Below are 16041 nucleotides of genomic sequence, written 5' to 3'. Positions count from 1 at the left end.
TCGCTGTATCCTCTAATCCTGCAGCCTTTAGATACAGAGGCGAGTATATAATCGAGAGACGGCAAATGGACTTTATTTGGAGATGGCCTGGTGTGAATGGCTTTCATTATAGGGTCTCATTATATTATATTAGCTGTGGCGGGTTGTGATATGTAGAACATCAACCACACTACCCGCTATAATGTCTAAATCGCCGCATTTCACAGGTGTTTTATGGGTTTTAAGCTTGAGCATGCGATACTGGTACATACACACATTAGTGCCCAAAAACTGAATAATGGATAGAGGTAGTAGAAAGCGTTAAAGCAGGGTTCCCTGGGTCCACCGGGATTGGGTCACACCAAGCAGTAAATTCATGTAATTTCTTTACAATATGCAATTACTTTTAAGCATATATCACCAGTGGCGTACCGACCGCGGTCGCAGCGGTCGCCATTGAGACCGGGCCCATCGGACGGGGGGGCCCGGGCGACTGTCTCAATGGCGACCGCGGTCGGTACGCCACTGGCAGTCGGGCAGGAGCCTCCGTCCGTCCGGACAGGAAGCTCCTGCCCGTCACTGAATAGTGCTCGATGCGGCAGTAAGCGGCCGCTCGAGCACTATACTGGAGCGATGTGGCCGGAAGACAACCCCGGCGCACATCGCTCCATGAACTGGGATGCGCGGCTGCGTGATGACGTCATCACGCGGCCGCGCACCCCTTCCTGCCCGCCCGCGGCAAGAGGATAGAAGACGCGGACCCGCTGCCAGAGGTGAGTATAGGGTTTTTTTTTTTAAATGGGGCTTATTGTATAATTAATTAATTGTGTGTGTCTGTGGGGGAAATATAATAATTAATTGTGGGGGGGGGGAGAATGTGTAATAATTCATTGTGTGTGTGTGGGGGGGGGGATGTAATAATTCATTGTGGGGGGTGGGCAGAATATGTAATAATTCATTGTGGGGGAAGAGTGTATTTAATAATTCATTGTGGGGGGCAGAATATGTAATAATTTATTGTGAGGGGAGAGAATATGTAATAATTGTGGGGGAGGGCAGAATATGTAATAATTCATTATGGAGGGAGAGTATATTTAATAATTCATTGTGGGGGAGGGCAGAATATGTAATAATTCATTATGGAGGGAGAGTATATTTAATAATTCATTGTGGGGGGCAGAATATGTAATAATTCATTATGGGGGGAGAGTATATTTAATTCATTGTGGGGGGCAGAATATGTAATTATTCATTATGGGGGGAGAGTATATTTAATTCATTGTGGGGGGCAGAATATGTAATAATTCATTGTGGGGGGCAGAATATGTAATAATTCATTGTGGGGGGCAGAATATGTAATTATTCATTGTGGGGGGCAGAATATGTAATTATTCATTGTGTGGGGGCAGAATATGTAATTATTCATTGTGTGGGGGGCAGAATATGTAATAATTGTGGGGGGGCAGAATATGTAATAATTGTGGGGGGGGGGTAGAATATTTAATAATTCATTATGGGGGGAGAGTATATTTAATAATTCATTGTGGGGGGCAGAATATGTAATAATTCATTGTGGGGGGAGAGAATATTAAATAATTAATTGTGGGGGGCAGAATATGTAATAATCACTGAAATATCGGTTAGCAGAAAGGGTGTTGAGGTTTTTTTTTAGGTATAATTGGGGGGGGGGGGGGGGGGGGCCATTAGGAATTTTGTCCCGGGGCCCAGTGGACTCTAGTTACGCCACTGTATATCACCTTCCAACAAATCAGTAGTACAGTGTTTCTGTCTCTGCAGCCATGATCGGGAAGTTGGTGATTAGATATTGAGCTGCTGTGGCTCTTGGTCCCTCCCCTCTGCATAGCTGCTGTGACTCATGACCACTCCCCCCTGTATAGATTTACATGATCTGATTCATGGCCCCTCCCCTTGGCATAGATTTACATAATCTGCCAACTCAGAGTTTGTCCTTCTTGCATGTATAAAGGAGTTTAGCTTAAAGTATATAATTTACTAAGACAGGAAGACCATGTGAAAGAAGCCTAAAAGTCTCAAAAGAGGGAAACTTACCTTGGGAGCATGCTCAGTCTTGTGAGTCTTCTTAGAGTCCTTGGTGCTGTGTGAAGAGGCCACATCTTCCTTCCAGCTATAGATTACCTTACACTCCACTTAAGGCAACCATTCTTATAAAATGAAATGAAATACTTTCGCTCCCAATTGGACTTTAAATTAATTTCTGGTTTCTGAGCCACTGATGGAAACTTAAGGAAAACACCAGTATTGTAAGTACGGTAGTATATGGTAGGCGAGACCCCATCACAGATCTGCATTAGGGCCAGGGAGATTGATTTTTAGCCTCAGAAAGTTCCGCTGAGGTAATTCTTAAGTTCTGGAACGTCTATGTGACTAGAGAATATTGTAAAGAGGAAAACCAGACTAGATAATGCATTACAAAAAAAAGTCTCTCACTCCAGGCAGCGCATGAGAGAGGAGAAGAAGTTCTCCACAAAGTGAAGATGTAACAGACTATTAAATAACAGACTATTAAGTATTGTGCCTGGAGCAGAACAATCCCTCCCCTGGTCCATTAGAGAAGTACTTCAGACAAGTTCTCCAAGTAAACACTCAGAACATTGTCTCTGCACATATTAGGTACTGAAGACAACATGCTGCATGTATAAGTCCTAGAGATACAGAACTGTGTGTACAGAACCTATAGATGCCTTATGTAACAACATAGAAGAATGAATTTACGATAAAATAAAGGGCTAAAAGTACATCCCACTTCAAGGAGACATTCCATGACCAATTCTCTTTTATGTAACAGATATAAGAAGATGACCACAGTCTCCGTTCCTGGATCTCCGAGTAACTGCCCCTGGTTTATCATGATGGATTTTTATGATACATTTCCTTTAAGTACAAGTCACTTTTCTCTAAAAGGCGAGAAAATGCCTTTGTCAGCATTCTGTATGATTTTAGTACTTAATTAAACTTTATTTCATATTACCTGGCTCGCTGCCAGAAGCGACTCATGTCATGAGTCACTGGGAAGGGGGCGCAACTATGGAACTAGCGGTTTTTGTCAGTCTTCTCCACAAGTATCCATCCAAGAAGCTTCCTCCCCTCTCCACACTTCCTGTATTGTGCAATGAGCAGTGAATGAAACCCCACCGGGATTCAGCACATGCTGTCCGGGAGCTGGGTAATGTGAAAAAAAAGCTTTCTAAAACACTGCAATTATTCAGAATGATGACAAATGCATTTTTAAAATCAGCATAGCATAGGCTATTGGAACCTGTCATCAGCTACAAATGACATTTCACTTTAAAGTCTAGGAGTAGATTTGCAAGGTGAACAAGAGGGGTCTGTTAAATAGAGAGAACTGATAACACCTGAACATGGCCGGGATGATGTACAGTATTATGGAACTAGATTAGTTTAGTCTCTGAGGAGAATAACCACGCCTTGGCTTATAGCAGTGTCCGTACATGAGGAGCGTAGAGTGCAGTTCTGGATTTTACAAAGGAGATCAACAGTTGTCAACAGAATCGTTTTCATTTCTAGCTCCTTAAATTTTATCTGCAAATGTAATAATTTCAAAGAAATGCAGGGGCCTCGGGGTTCCACTGCATAATAATTCATACCTTGGTGCTTTACTGTGTACTACTTTTAGCTAATGCTAGTTGAAGTAATTCACCAGTAGAGTCACTTGAAGCCGATGGGTCCCAGTGCCAGGCCCACGACAATAATGTATGTTTATAGTATTAGTTTTCTCATATGGAAAAGTGACACCTTACGGGCCCCCTAAACCTCTTGGGCCCGGTTGTGACCGCACACTTTTCACCTCCTCGGTTTTTACTTCTTCTCTGAAATGACATATAGCAGTATTATGCAGGAGTTGTATAATATCTATGTATTTTGGATTGTATGTATGTGGTATTATATTATATGGTTTCTGGGGTAGTTGCAAGACAGTCTTAAAAGGGTTGTCCGGGTTTGAAAAACATGCCCACTTACTACCAAAAATAAAAGTTAGGAGCCATGTTTTTTAAACCCTGGACAATTCTTGAGTGGGTCAAAAGCTATTCCACCAAACCATTCTCTATGTACACAGCACTTCTGAGCATGCATGTGCTTTCAAAAGGGCAAGGGGAGTAGATCACTGGCCTTTGGCGACACCTACAATTCTGCCAACCTGTAAACCCAGCTCTGTGCCGTCTATCTCATAGGTCACTGAAGGTTTTCCTTCATGACGAGGCTTCCATGCCAATTGTTGGCAAAGAATCCGCAAAATGTAAATAATACAATGGCGTAGCGAGTGATCACAGATTCTGATAATCGAGCACTATTTAATAGCAGAAGAGGCTATTTGCTTAGAAAAAAAAAAAAATTAATAACCTTTACCCGTGTGCGGCTGTAGACTTCATGTGGCTATGATGAATGGAGGCGTGCTGACAGCACACAAGCTCAGAGGCCGAAAATACTGTCTCGCTCTTTTTTTCGCCTCTCATCCTTTGTTGCACACGCAGCAAGTCTGTGCTCTAATCCCTCGGCTGACGTCACACAAACCGGGATAGACGGGGAGTTTTCAGAGAAATGGAAATAAGTTCTGGCTCATTAAATATATATATACATACACATACATGGCCAGGTCTGTGGTTATTAAAAGAGGCAAATGAGGCGCGTGTCAGGCATGGCAATGGGATCATTTCAATATTTAGAGTCTGCACTGCCCTGCCCGGTTACGTTCAGGATAGATTCTTTAGGTTTGCACAGAAGTTTTTATTTGTTTGTCCCTTTAACAATTAGATTTTCACAATTTAGTGCAGTCAGCAGAACAAGAGTGATGTATAAAGCTGGGGCTAAAATAACATCCAGAGACTTCACCAGAGGTCACAGTGGGCAGAAGGGGTCGTGTAAGTTGGGGGTCTAGTCAAGGACTGTCTGTAAATCAGTAGGGTGAACAGAAGGTACATGAACAGTGAAGCTCTTGCACTGTTGCAAGTCATGGCTCAGCTTTGTGTATTTGAACACCTCAAATGTGGGCTACAAGTTTTGGTTACAAGTAATGGCACAGATTAAGTATTGGTAATAGCAAATGGCACAAGTGGCAGGATTTTGGCAAACTCCAAAGTAACTAGTAATAGCGTCCTACATTGTGCAGCCTGAGGGTCACCTTGTGTCACGACGCTAGAGGCAAGGGTGGTCAGTGGTAGAGGGTCAACCACTGAGCCAAAATCAGAACTGGTAACTAGAGGATTAGAAGGAGGAAATGAGGGGAAGGGCACACGTCTAGGTCAGCTATTGAAGATACTCTTCGGACACCAACAACATACGTCTAGGAACATAAACAAGTTCTGCCTCAAGTGGTTGTCCAAAGATCGTGACTCAACATTGACCCACTGATGAAAACTCTACTGATCATATATATGGGGTTCCCTGTCCTAAATTTTAACTGTGCGGTTGTGCTCCATTTATATCCATCATGCCGATTCAGATATGGGTTAGTTACTCGGCAATCTCCATCGGTGCCATAAATTTTCAATGAGGTGGATACACAGACCACTCAAGTCCATGAGCTTCCATCTGGAAACACAGACCATCACTATTCTGAAACCGATAGAAGATAACAGAGCTCTTTATCCTGCACGGCAGATTATATCTGTCCAGATATTGAAGTAGTTTCCGAAGTTCTTGAGGAAAAGTGTGGAAACTGTATATTAGATCTACCCAGGACCACCCTCACAGAGTCCATATTACAACAGGTATCCATTTATAAACCTATCAGCAGGTGCCTCGGAGTAAACGTCTAGTAATTACATTTGTGATGCTGTTACTTGGAGGATACAGATGTTACGCCAGCTCGTGACGGTGACATGATGGATTATTATACATATAACGCAGCCAGAACATAAGCATCAATAATAAATTAGTTTATTTGTTCACTGAAGTATTTGATCTGTGCAGAACGTAAAGTTTATGTACCTGCTTTCTATAAAAAGACCACGGTTCTTACAGAGCATTTCCAGGGATATGGAGGGAAACTTCTTAAGGCCTCTGTATGTGTCTGTTCAACAAATCTGCTACACGTCTAAAAGCAGAAATCCACCAGAAACCCAACTTTAATAACAACTCTGCCTTAATTTTTTGGAATCTACTTTTTTCCCCTCTTGTTCTGTATCTGTTTTACTGTCGGATTGACTGTTCCTCAGCGCAGCATCACATAACTGCAGAGACTGCACCAGTTCTGCCAGCTCAGGGTTAACTGTGATGATTATTTCTGGCTATACTCTAAATAACATAAGTATACAGTCAGGGAGACTGAGCTGCAAACTTCTTAAGGGGTTTCTTACATGTGCTCAGGAGAACAAAATAACACATTCTCTAATTCACTGTTATTAACAAAAATACAGGATTTCACAGATAAAACTCCAACCTGTCTCTATTCTCTGTCCTGCTTTGCACAATTTCAGGTGCCCCTAGACACGACCCTGTAACTTGCAGTCAGCACGGAGCTCACTCACTGCTGCACACCGAGACACAGAATCTGAGTTCCTGAAGCAGCAGTAGCACGCGGACAACTACAAGCTACTCACGGATAAGTTGTTTATCTAGGAAGGCACTGCAGATCTAGTGTGTTGTGCAATAGCAGAGATGTTGGAGAGCTGACTCTGTCATTGTGTGTAATAGGCATCTAATGGATCTCCTTATCTCTGATCTGTCTCACCTCTCTCTGTGTCAGATACTAGTACAATGTTTAAAAGATGAATGAAAAAGTGTATATAAACCCATACCCTGATAATCTAACCACACTGTCAGCTCACAGAACTAGATGGATCATAATGTGTCTGCTTAGAGAGTCCCCGTTCACACCCTGGAATTTTGCACTGAGCAGCCTAAGGAGTGATAGGAGCTAAAACAGCAATAAATCTGAGTAAATTGGGAAGTAAAGGGTTAAAAATAATCTACTTAACATCACTAGGGGATTGCAATTTTGAGAATTTTCTTTGATGGGAAACCCATTTTAATTTTAACAGTGTGACAGGAACCTGTCTGATTAGTATTAGTAACTGTAATTGGAATTTGTAAATTATTATTCAGATGTGAACATTATACTGTCATATGCAGAGATAACGATACACTGTGTGGCATTTAGAGACAATTCTTAAAAACATTCTGTGTCATTATCATCAAATAACTCCCATACTGAGGAGACCTTTCTCAATTTGCTAAAGTTTTATTTTCCAAAAAATAATTTTAGCACACCAATATGTAATCAAATCCCTGTGTGCAATTCATTATACAACCTCTGGGTGGCCACAACCACACAGGGAGCATATCACTTTGTGACAGTACTGCAAACTCATGTTGTTGGGAAAAGCTGGTCATTCTGCTGGACTTGTATGGTCAAGAAAAGATAAGGAAGGGCACATATCCAACTTCTTAAATTTAGTGTACACACTTTATAATCCTAGGATGTTCCTCAGAATAGCTATGGTACACAATGTCTACTTCTCAAAAAAAGTGTTTCTACAGTAGTCAAACTCTCAAGAATAAAGTGGTTGTAACAATTTTTTTTCAGTTTGGCTAACAATCTGATTGTGGTGCTTTGATGCTTGGTCCTCTTATAGACCATGAGTGCTGGAGACAATTTATGCTCAACAATTTACAACACTCCCATAGTATGAACCCTACTCCATCAATTAGTGAAATTGGGAGCCCCCTTTTCTTGTGGTTGGTAGAGGTCCAAGCACGGATTACCATTACACCTTACTCTTATCTTATTGTGGATAACAATCATACTTGGTACAGCCCCTTTAAGGAGTTTGGACTGAAGTGTCCACTAGTATCACTTATTTATGGTTATTTATGCAACGTCTCACTGCCAACAGTCTATATAATAAAAAGCAAACAAACACCATTACCCTAGTGACCCGAGTCCTAAAATGACTGACATTATTCTCTTCGGCTAAATTAACAATAGTGACCTGTAATAAAGCAGTGTGGGAATTAGCATAATCCTGCAGCCGGTGCCAAGTCTCCATAAGTTAATGCGACTCTCGTTGTACTCAGGAGACTGCAGAGACCAGTGCGGCACAGAAGACTATTCAGTGACAGCTAATGTGGAGAGCATGGGATCAAGAAAAGCGGCCACCCCAGGGAAAGGCTCGTCCACTTACCATCGGAGGTGCTGATCCTTGGGAAGGAGTTCTCTCAGTTCCGGGTACTCCTAGGCCTTATTGAATCAGTACGTGACTATGAGTGGTACAGCATGCCAATGGTAGAGAGTGGGAACACTAGAGCACAAAGAGTGGAAGCTTCTAGAACGTAATACATGTAATGGGACGTGTACATGACCCAGACCCTACTATTGATTGGAGCCAAACTTCACAAACAATCCATCTGTTTATACATCCAGAAGCTTCCATTGACTACTGTTGGAATGCCAGGAAGGGAAACCCATGGGGTTCTTGATCTCGGTGGCAGTCGTGGCCCATTTAGTGAGGGGACATTTGCACACATCACATTTTCTAAATGCCCTTATAGGAAGTCAAGATTTAGGTTTCTGGATTGACACTAGAATGGTGGTAGTCCAGGTAGTAGACATAAACAAGGTGAACTCTTTCTAAGAGGGTTAGGGTACGTGTTCATGCTTGCAAACTTTAATTAAAGGGAAGCAGTCACCAGGGAAAACCCCAAACAGTATCTTGTGGAACTACTTTACCAGCGCTCTAATGATGCTTTCACTACCATTCTTCCAAAATCCAATTTAGTTGGTACAATCTCTAGTAAAGGTGGCGTGGGAGCTCAATCATGCAGTTACGCTTCTCCCATAGACTCCTAAACCTGCCCCTATGTGGTGACTACTCTTCTCCTCTCCCGAGATCCTGTGCACGCACAGTGCAGGGGGAGTTATTAGCTAGTACACCTGTCTATCATTTCTGCCTCCTTCATAAACAAAATCTCGGATAAGGAGGCAAGTGACGTCACCACCTAGTGGAAGGCTTAGGTAACAGTCTGAGCGGCAGGGAGGAGCTAGGGAGAATCTTGACGGCATCATTCAACTGCCCCGCCTCCTTGACTGTATCTTAGGACAAAGAGTGGAGCAACTAAAGTGACTTTTGGAGGAATAGAGGCTGTAAAAAGAATAAAAGCATAACATGAACGCTAATAAAACATATCACAAGACACAATTTGGGGTTACAGTATTTTAAAATGGAGACATAATGTTCATAGGGGTCACATTTGTTTTAAAATCTGTGCAAACTTTGTAAGAATTTGAACATTGTCATCAGAATAGAACCAGCATCATGCTGCCTGACTACACAGCAACATTCTGTAGTCAGATGGACCAGTCATGAATGTAAACCTGATTGAATATAAACAAAATTTAAGGGTTTTAAATAATCAATAACTTAGTGCATAAACTTACCAGTAACTTCCTGGATAGGTGTCTGGATACTCCCTGCTGCTTCAAGTTTGTCAGGAACTGGGGTGCCCCCCTCCAAAATGCGAACAAGTTCCCTCAGTTTATTGCACTCTTCCTGGAGGTTCTGGACTTCCTCCTTGCGCTGCTGCTGCGCTCTACTAGCCGGATTCATACTGAAATGAATCACTTTTACCTTGCTTGGATCGTAGGAACCCTGAAAACAAAATACAAATTTCCTATCATGCTTCCAACTCAATACAGTACTCAGAATAGTCTTAAAACACACACACAAACTTCAACAACCTTTATGGAAATTGTTATTCCAGTGACTATAACGAGGACTAATAATTTTTCTGAATGTATATTTTCCCCTCTCCAGTCTGTACTGGTGGATGGAGACCTAGCTGCTGTGACTCATCTCCCTTCCCTCTGCATATCAAATGAAAAAACTGAAAAGAAATTGCAACGTAAACTGATTCACGCCTTAAAAAGCGCAACACCCTTGGCTGTGGACTGCTTCTCGTTCTGTAGTTTCTGTTAAAGAGAACCTGTCATCAGAAATCGGCCTAATAAACCACTACCAGCAGCTGAGCAGCTTCTACATCATATTTCTTTCATGGCCTGGTTTGGTGGCTTCATCCAGGGAATCAACTTTGAAGTGGAATGTAAATTGGTTTTATGAAGTCAAGGAGGTGGAGAGTTTAACAATGAAGTCAAACTTTCCCTGCCTTAGAACCACCTCTTCACTGTAATTGATGGTCCTTCATTTAAGGACATCATTGACCAGAACTCCTGAAGTCTGGCACATGATGTCGATCACATAGGTTGAAGTCAAGCTCTCCTGGCCACTGAACACCTCCATGTTAAACGCTTCACCTCCCTGACTTTATAGAACCAATTTACATCTCACTTCAAAGTTGATTTTCTGGGTGATGCCACCGAGCTGGGCCATGAAACAAATATAGAGGGCATATTTCTGATTACAGGTTCCCTTTAAAGTGAATGGGGCTTAAACAAATTAAGGAACTTTGAAGGAGGTTATTAAATTACAACAAGTGAGAAGAATGAAGGCAGGGGATGTAGGAGAGAGCTTTACTAGAACCTCTACCAATCAAGAATGATGAAGATCTGGACAGCCTGACCTACGCCGATCATATCAAGACCTCTGTTAAATCTCGAAATCGAAATCTAAATGTGTTAACGTATAAACCAACCGGATTATTAACTATGACATTCATGATGTGTGGAAATATGATTATACATAAAAGACCAGCAAATAAAAAGTCAAAAGACCGGCAAAATATTTCAACTTTTTATCTATTGGTAGATCTTTGGGTTGTGTTAACTACGACGCTGTGTTCGGAGGTGAACTACTGCAAGAGGTGAAGTCGTATATAACCTCATTGAAATGCAACTTGCTAAGCTTTCCAAGGAACAGCAGCATAATATAGATCAAGTCAGGTCATCTCCATGAAAGCGTGGAGACGAGAGGTCAGCCATATTCGAGGAAATCCAGATAGTCACGTTAGGTCTTACAGTAAATACACAGAAGCTTCTGAACGTTGGTCATCCGGGGTCTGCTCATTATCCTGCTCTACTTAAGCCTGTAGAAATTGCTAGCCTTATACGTAAAGTATCACATCTAACAATGGTTTTAATGGTGCCCCCATAGGTTTCTGAATGCTGGCTGCATGAATTGACCATCTATTTGCACGCTCCTGTATGGCCCTAAAACAAAAGTTGTTCAAGATTAGAAAAACCACCTAATTTTTGGAAAAAAATGTTTAATTCTAGTCCAAGGGCAAAGCTTAAACTTAGGGAATTTTTTAACCAAGAGGCTTTTCTGTAAAATCTTTTAAAGATATCGGTGGTAACTAGGACTATACATGTATCCCCTTAAATCAAGTCCGATCCATGGTGCACCTAACACCTCCAGGTACATATATACAGGAAGAAAAATGAGTGGCCAGGAGGAGCTCCATGGATGATGCTGACCCAGGGTTTGGATATAAAATACATAGACAAGAGCTCAGCCTAAATATATGATATGGTGTAAATGATGAGACACACTATCCTAAAAGTGAATCATCTCATACCCAGAGAGCAGTAAATGTTCAGAGGCATTAATAAAAGAATAATCATCCTGCAATGCATAGCTCAGGACATAAAACTACATCTCGCTACACCTTCAAACACAACATCCCAGGAACACGCCACGCATCAATCTTTCCAGTCTCTCCGAGCATGAAAGCAAACAAAATCTTTGCAATGTTTTTACAGACGCAAAATGTAATAATTACAGGCAGTGCACCCGGCCTAATAACGCCACGAAAATGGTAGCCAACTTTATCATGTATCATCAAGTATGGTAGAGGAGGTGTATGGAAGGCAAGGATAGAAAGGCATAGGGGAAGAGACAAGTAGAATGGATAAAGCAAGGGAAGAAACTAACGGGAAAAAAAGAATTGGGAAAGAAAAGAAAGGACATGAGGTGGGAAAGTAAAAAAAAGGGAATGAAGGGAAGAAGGATGAAAAGAAAGTAGGGTGGAAAGATAAGGGGAAGGGAAAACAGGGGAAGGCGGCAGGGGGAGGGAAATAGAAAAACACCATAGGAAAGAGAGCTGGGAAGGTTGGGTATGGCAAGGCCGACAGGAGGGGGGGCGAGTGCCAAGGCCTGAGGGTCGCGGAGAGGCAAGGCCCACAGGAGGGGGGGGGGGGGGGGCAAATCCCAAGGCCTGAGGGTCGCGGAGAGGCAAGGCCCACAGGAGTGGGGGGGGGGGGGCAAATCCCAAGGCCTGAGGGTGGCGAAGAGGCATGGCCCACAGGAGAGGGGGAAAGTGCCAAGGCCTGAGGGTGGCGAAGAGGCAAGGCCCACAGGAGGGCGGGCAAGTGCCAAGGCCTGAGGGTGGCAAAGAGGCAAGGCCCACAGGAGGGCGGGCAAGTGCCAAGGCCTGAAGGTGGCAAAGAGGCAAGGCCCACAGGAGGGCGGGCAAGTGCCAAGGCCTGAAGGTGGCAAAGAGGCAAGGCTCACAGGAGGGCGGGCAAGTGCCAAGGCCTGAGGGTGGCGAAGAGGCAAGGCCCACAGGAGAGGGGGGGCAAGTGCCTAGGCCTGAGGGTGGTGAAGAGGCAAGACCCACAGTGTGGGGGCACAAATTGCCAAGGCCCGGGGGTGGGGTGGGGGCAAGTCCCGCGTGGTGGGCAAGAGGAAAGTTTAAGTGAAGGAGGAAAACAAAAAGTCATAAGCCCGATGATGCGTTCCTGCTTTTTTCAGCTATTATATAAAGGAGGGATACAAGTTATAAGGCAGTACAACAAAACTTTGAATCTTCACATTCTAAATGTAGTGATCTCCATCCCAACTAATATAAATTGATATAAAATCAACAATGATCAGATGACCTGTAATATAGAGCGTTCCCTACTGTGGATATGTGGAGTCACCGGACACGATTATATTCCTATCGCCTCTTCCCTTTTCCATTGCGCTTGTTGCAGCGATTACGGATTCTAACAACGTGAAGAGCATAAAATGTTATTACTTTGGTCTCTTGCTTTTTTGAGTACATTCCCTGATAAAGTTTGTCATTTTTACAACTGCCCAGGCACCAAATACACAGGTGACACCGAGCGTTTACACCTTCCACTTGTTGGGAGCAGACACTGAGATTTATAGGGAACAACTTACCGGGAGCCTCCAAATTAGAGAGTAAAGAGCGGTAACAAGCTGAGCTCGGCTGGATACTTCAAGCAATGACAGGACCTCGGCGTCCCCTTCTAATTCGAGGAGAATGGAGCTCGGCGTATTGTGGAGCAGGTGATTACAGGCCGGGGAGATTTATATGCCCCGTCACAAAGCCAAACAGCTACCACTAATAAGACACAGGTAAAGGTCGTCCTCTAGGACTATCACACCATGTGTACAGCACTAAAACATTACTTCCCTCTGTCCCCAAACTACAGAAGTGACAGCGATTCAACAAGAAGTCATTTTCCTTCACTCCAAACATATACTCATAGTAATTGGCTTCCATTGTAGCTGCAGAGCGCGTCCTTCACCATGGACTGGGCCAGATGTGTACATATACTGGGGATAATTGGGAAAAAGAGCACATGAAATAAAAGATAAAGAAGCCACATTTATTAACCCTAAAGCAACTTTAAGGTCTCATGCGCAGGAACAGATTTGTATGCCGGACAAACGGCGTCATATTCGGTTCATGCACCGTGTCTCACTGCAATGTGAACGTGTCAACCAGACGAAAGTTATAGAGCAGATCCCATTCCTGCTCTTATTGCAGAGCGGCCATTTCCTATAGACATCGTTGGGGTGAGCCGATGGTACACAGTCTGGAAATTGCTGCAATAAAAACCACCTAAAAGAATTTAGATGAAAGCAACACCAGCAACAAACCACTTATATAGTAGAAGTAAATACATTTTGTACAAAAAAATACTCAAATCGTCTGTTGCCCGTGTTTGGGTCCTTTCTGGTCCCTGCCGATATCTACTTTCTGCTAAGGTAATGGTAACACAACACAGGAGTGTGTAACCAAGCTTGGGAGCCCACCCTATACATTAAATAAATATCGGCAGGTTGGCCCAACCATTTGAACGTGTTTGGGACCTCCTGACTCTCCTCAGGAATCGGGAGAGACTAGAATCGAGATTCAACTTGATTAAGAGAGGGCGTGTCCTGCTGATGTCAGCTTACCAGGATGTGAACTCTGTGAAGGAGCAGGAGGGAGGAGCTGTACAGGAGCACAAATGTGGGGTCTGAGAGCTGAAGAGTCTGCAGCACAGAAAAGTCACATGTTTTTTGAAATGCATTGAAACCAAAGCCCAACCCCTGTGACTACACAGAGGATTCTGTCAGGGTGCAAGGTAAGTTATAACACACAATTATATTGTAATGCAAATGCTTACAGAAAGCAGGAAGGCAGATGTGCACTGCAGCTGTAATGGGCTTCTGCAACCTGTCTTCAGTGAAAATGAGGTCCCCCCTCTAGAGGATCCCTTTAAAGCCTCCCTGTAGGGTGTCGTTTTGTGCAGTATTGGGTCTTCCCCTATCCCAGGAGCATGATCTGACTACTACTGCGGCATCCTCCATAGCAATATTTATTGTGGATAACTTAGGAAATTGCCATTTAGACGACATTTTAGAGAGGGACGGACATCAGATGGCAGACAAATGTTAATACAATATAATAGAGACGTAGCTAGATGAGGTTTAATAAAATACGCTATGCTGAGATTTTTTTTTTTTAAATCCATCCAATATTAACAAGACTTATACCTTAACTTCAGGTTTATGTTTCAGCACATTTAGGTATAGGATTAATAGAAAGGAAAAAAAAAAAAGTCCCCGGCAGAAGGAATGAACTTCTCTGAATACCAAAATCATTTCCCAGATGAATTTGCACCGTAAGAAGACTGCGCAAAAAAAAACAAAACGTGGTGAAAAAAAAAAAAGCAGAGATAAGACTAAATCCTAATGCATATTTATAAACTACACGGCATACGAAAATAAATCAATATTCTCTCACTAAATGTATACGGCTTGAATAACTATGAGTTTGCAAGTTACAATTGGTTCACCTACGTCTTGGCAGATCCCCGAAAGCCTCTCCGTGCATACTAAAAAATTCTAATTAGTTATGTGCTTGACGGGCGGAAGTCTAGAAGTGCTCCCATCCGCAGCTTACAGGCTTCAGAGCTTCACGCCTCAAATCCAAACACTTCTGGATACAAAGTACATTTGCTGGTAACATGGGAGACGCGGTATCGGCAGCACGTGCAGGTCTGATAAAGGGGAAGCTTTACCACTCATCGTCTTACTGGTGGGAGAGGAAGGGGAGTGAATGCAGATACCCCTAAGAAATCATTGACAAATTGGTCTGGAATAAAGTCTTGGATATTTTTTTTTTTTCTAGGGAAAAACCATCTACTGGGAATCGGTAAAATTTAAGAATTGCCTTGCGCTGCAGATTTTTTTTCCCGTTTATGTTCGCCAATTCACGACCTAGACACGGCATCCGGCAGGGTCATCTGAAATTCTATGACACAAAACCCAAAACCAAAAATTTATTGAAAGATCATAGGGACATTTTCCACCTACTATTCATGTCCAATCCTTTAAAGGAAACCTACCACTTGGGATAGGGCTTCTAAGCAGCACATGCCGTGCACCGGCTTAGGGGGAGCTGGTGCCGGCGCTTATCTCCGTTATGTTTTTAAACTGTTTTAAAGCATTTAATCACTTTATTAATGTTTATATCGGAACTAGCTTCCCCGCAACGAGGTCCGCGCACCATGCGCGCGACCGTGTGTGTCTGAATAGGAAGTGGTAGCGAGCATGGTGCGCCGAGCGCGGACCTCGGTGCGGGGAAGCTAGTTCCGATATAAACATTAAAGTGATTAAATGCTTTAAAACAGTTTAAAAACATAACGGATATAAGCGCCGGCACCAGCTCACCCTGAGCTGGTGCACGGCATGTGCTGCTTATAAGCCCTATCCGAAGTGGTAGGTTTCCTTTAAGACGCACCTCAAGCTTTATCTAGAGATCTATCTACTCACCTCCCCCTGCCAACGGATAGGACACCGTGTACAATTTACTCCGCTCCTCCTGTTG

General features: G+C 43.1%; 1 protein-coding gene across 6 annotated transcripts in view; it reads right to left on the bottom strand.

The window, feature by feature from the left end:
- Positions 1-16041, bottom strand: part of MAD1L1 (mitotic arrest deficient 1 like 1) — a 438339-nt gene that overhangs the window by 155973 nt on the left and 266325 nt on the right. For all 6 annotated transcript variants that reach the window (XM_072120358.1, XM_072120362.1, XM_072120360.1 and 3 more), the window contains one exon: positions 9416-9626. In XM_072120358.1, the coding sequence (XP_071976459.1) occupies positions 9416-9626 (211 nt within the window). The remainder of the gene's footprint in view (positions 1-9415; positions 9627-16041) is intronic.

The sequence above is a fragment of the Engystomops pustulosus genome, chromosome 8 (genome assembly GCF_040894005.1).
Source record: "Engystomops pustulosus chromosome 8, aEngPut4.maternal, whole genome shotgun sequence".
Lineage (NCBI taxonomy): Eukaryota > Metazoa > Chordata > Amphibia > Anura > Leptodactylidae > Engystomops > Engystomops pustulosus.
Note: the sequence above shows the minus strand (reverse complement) of the source record. Positions and strands in the feature narration are given on the sequence as shown.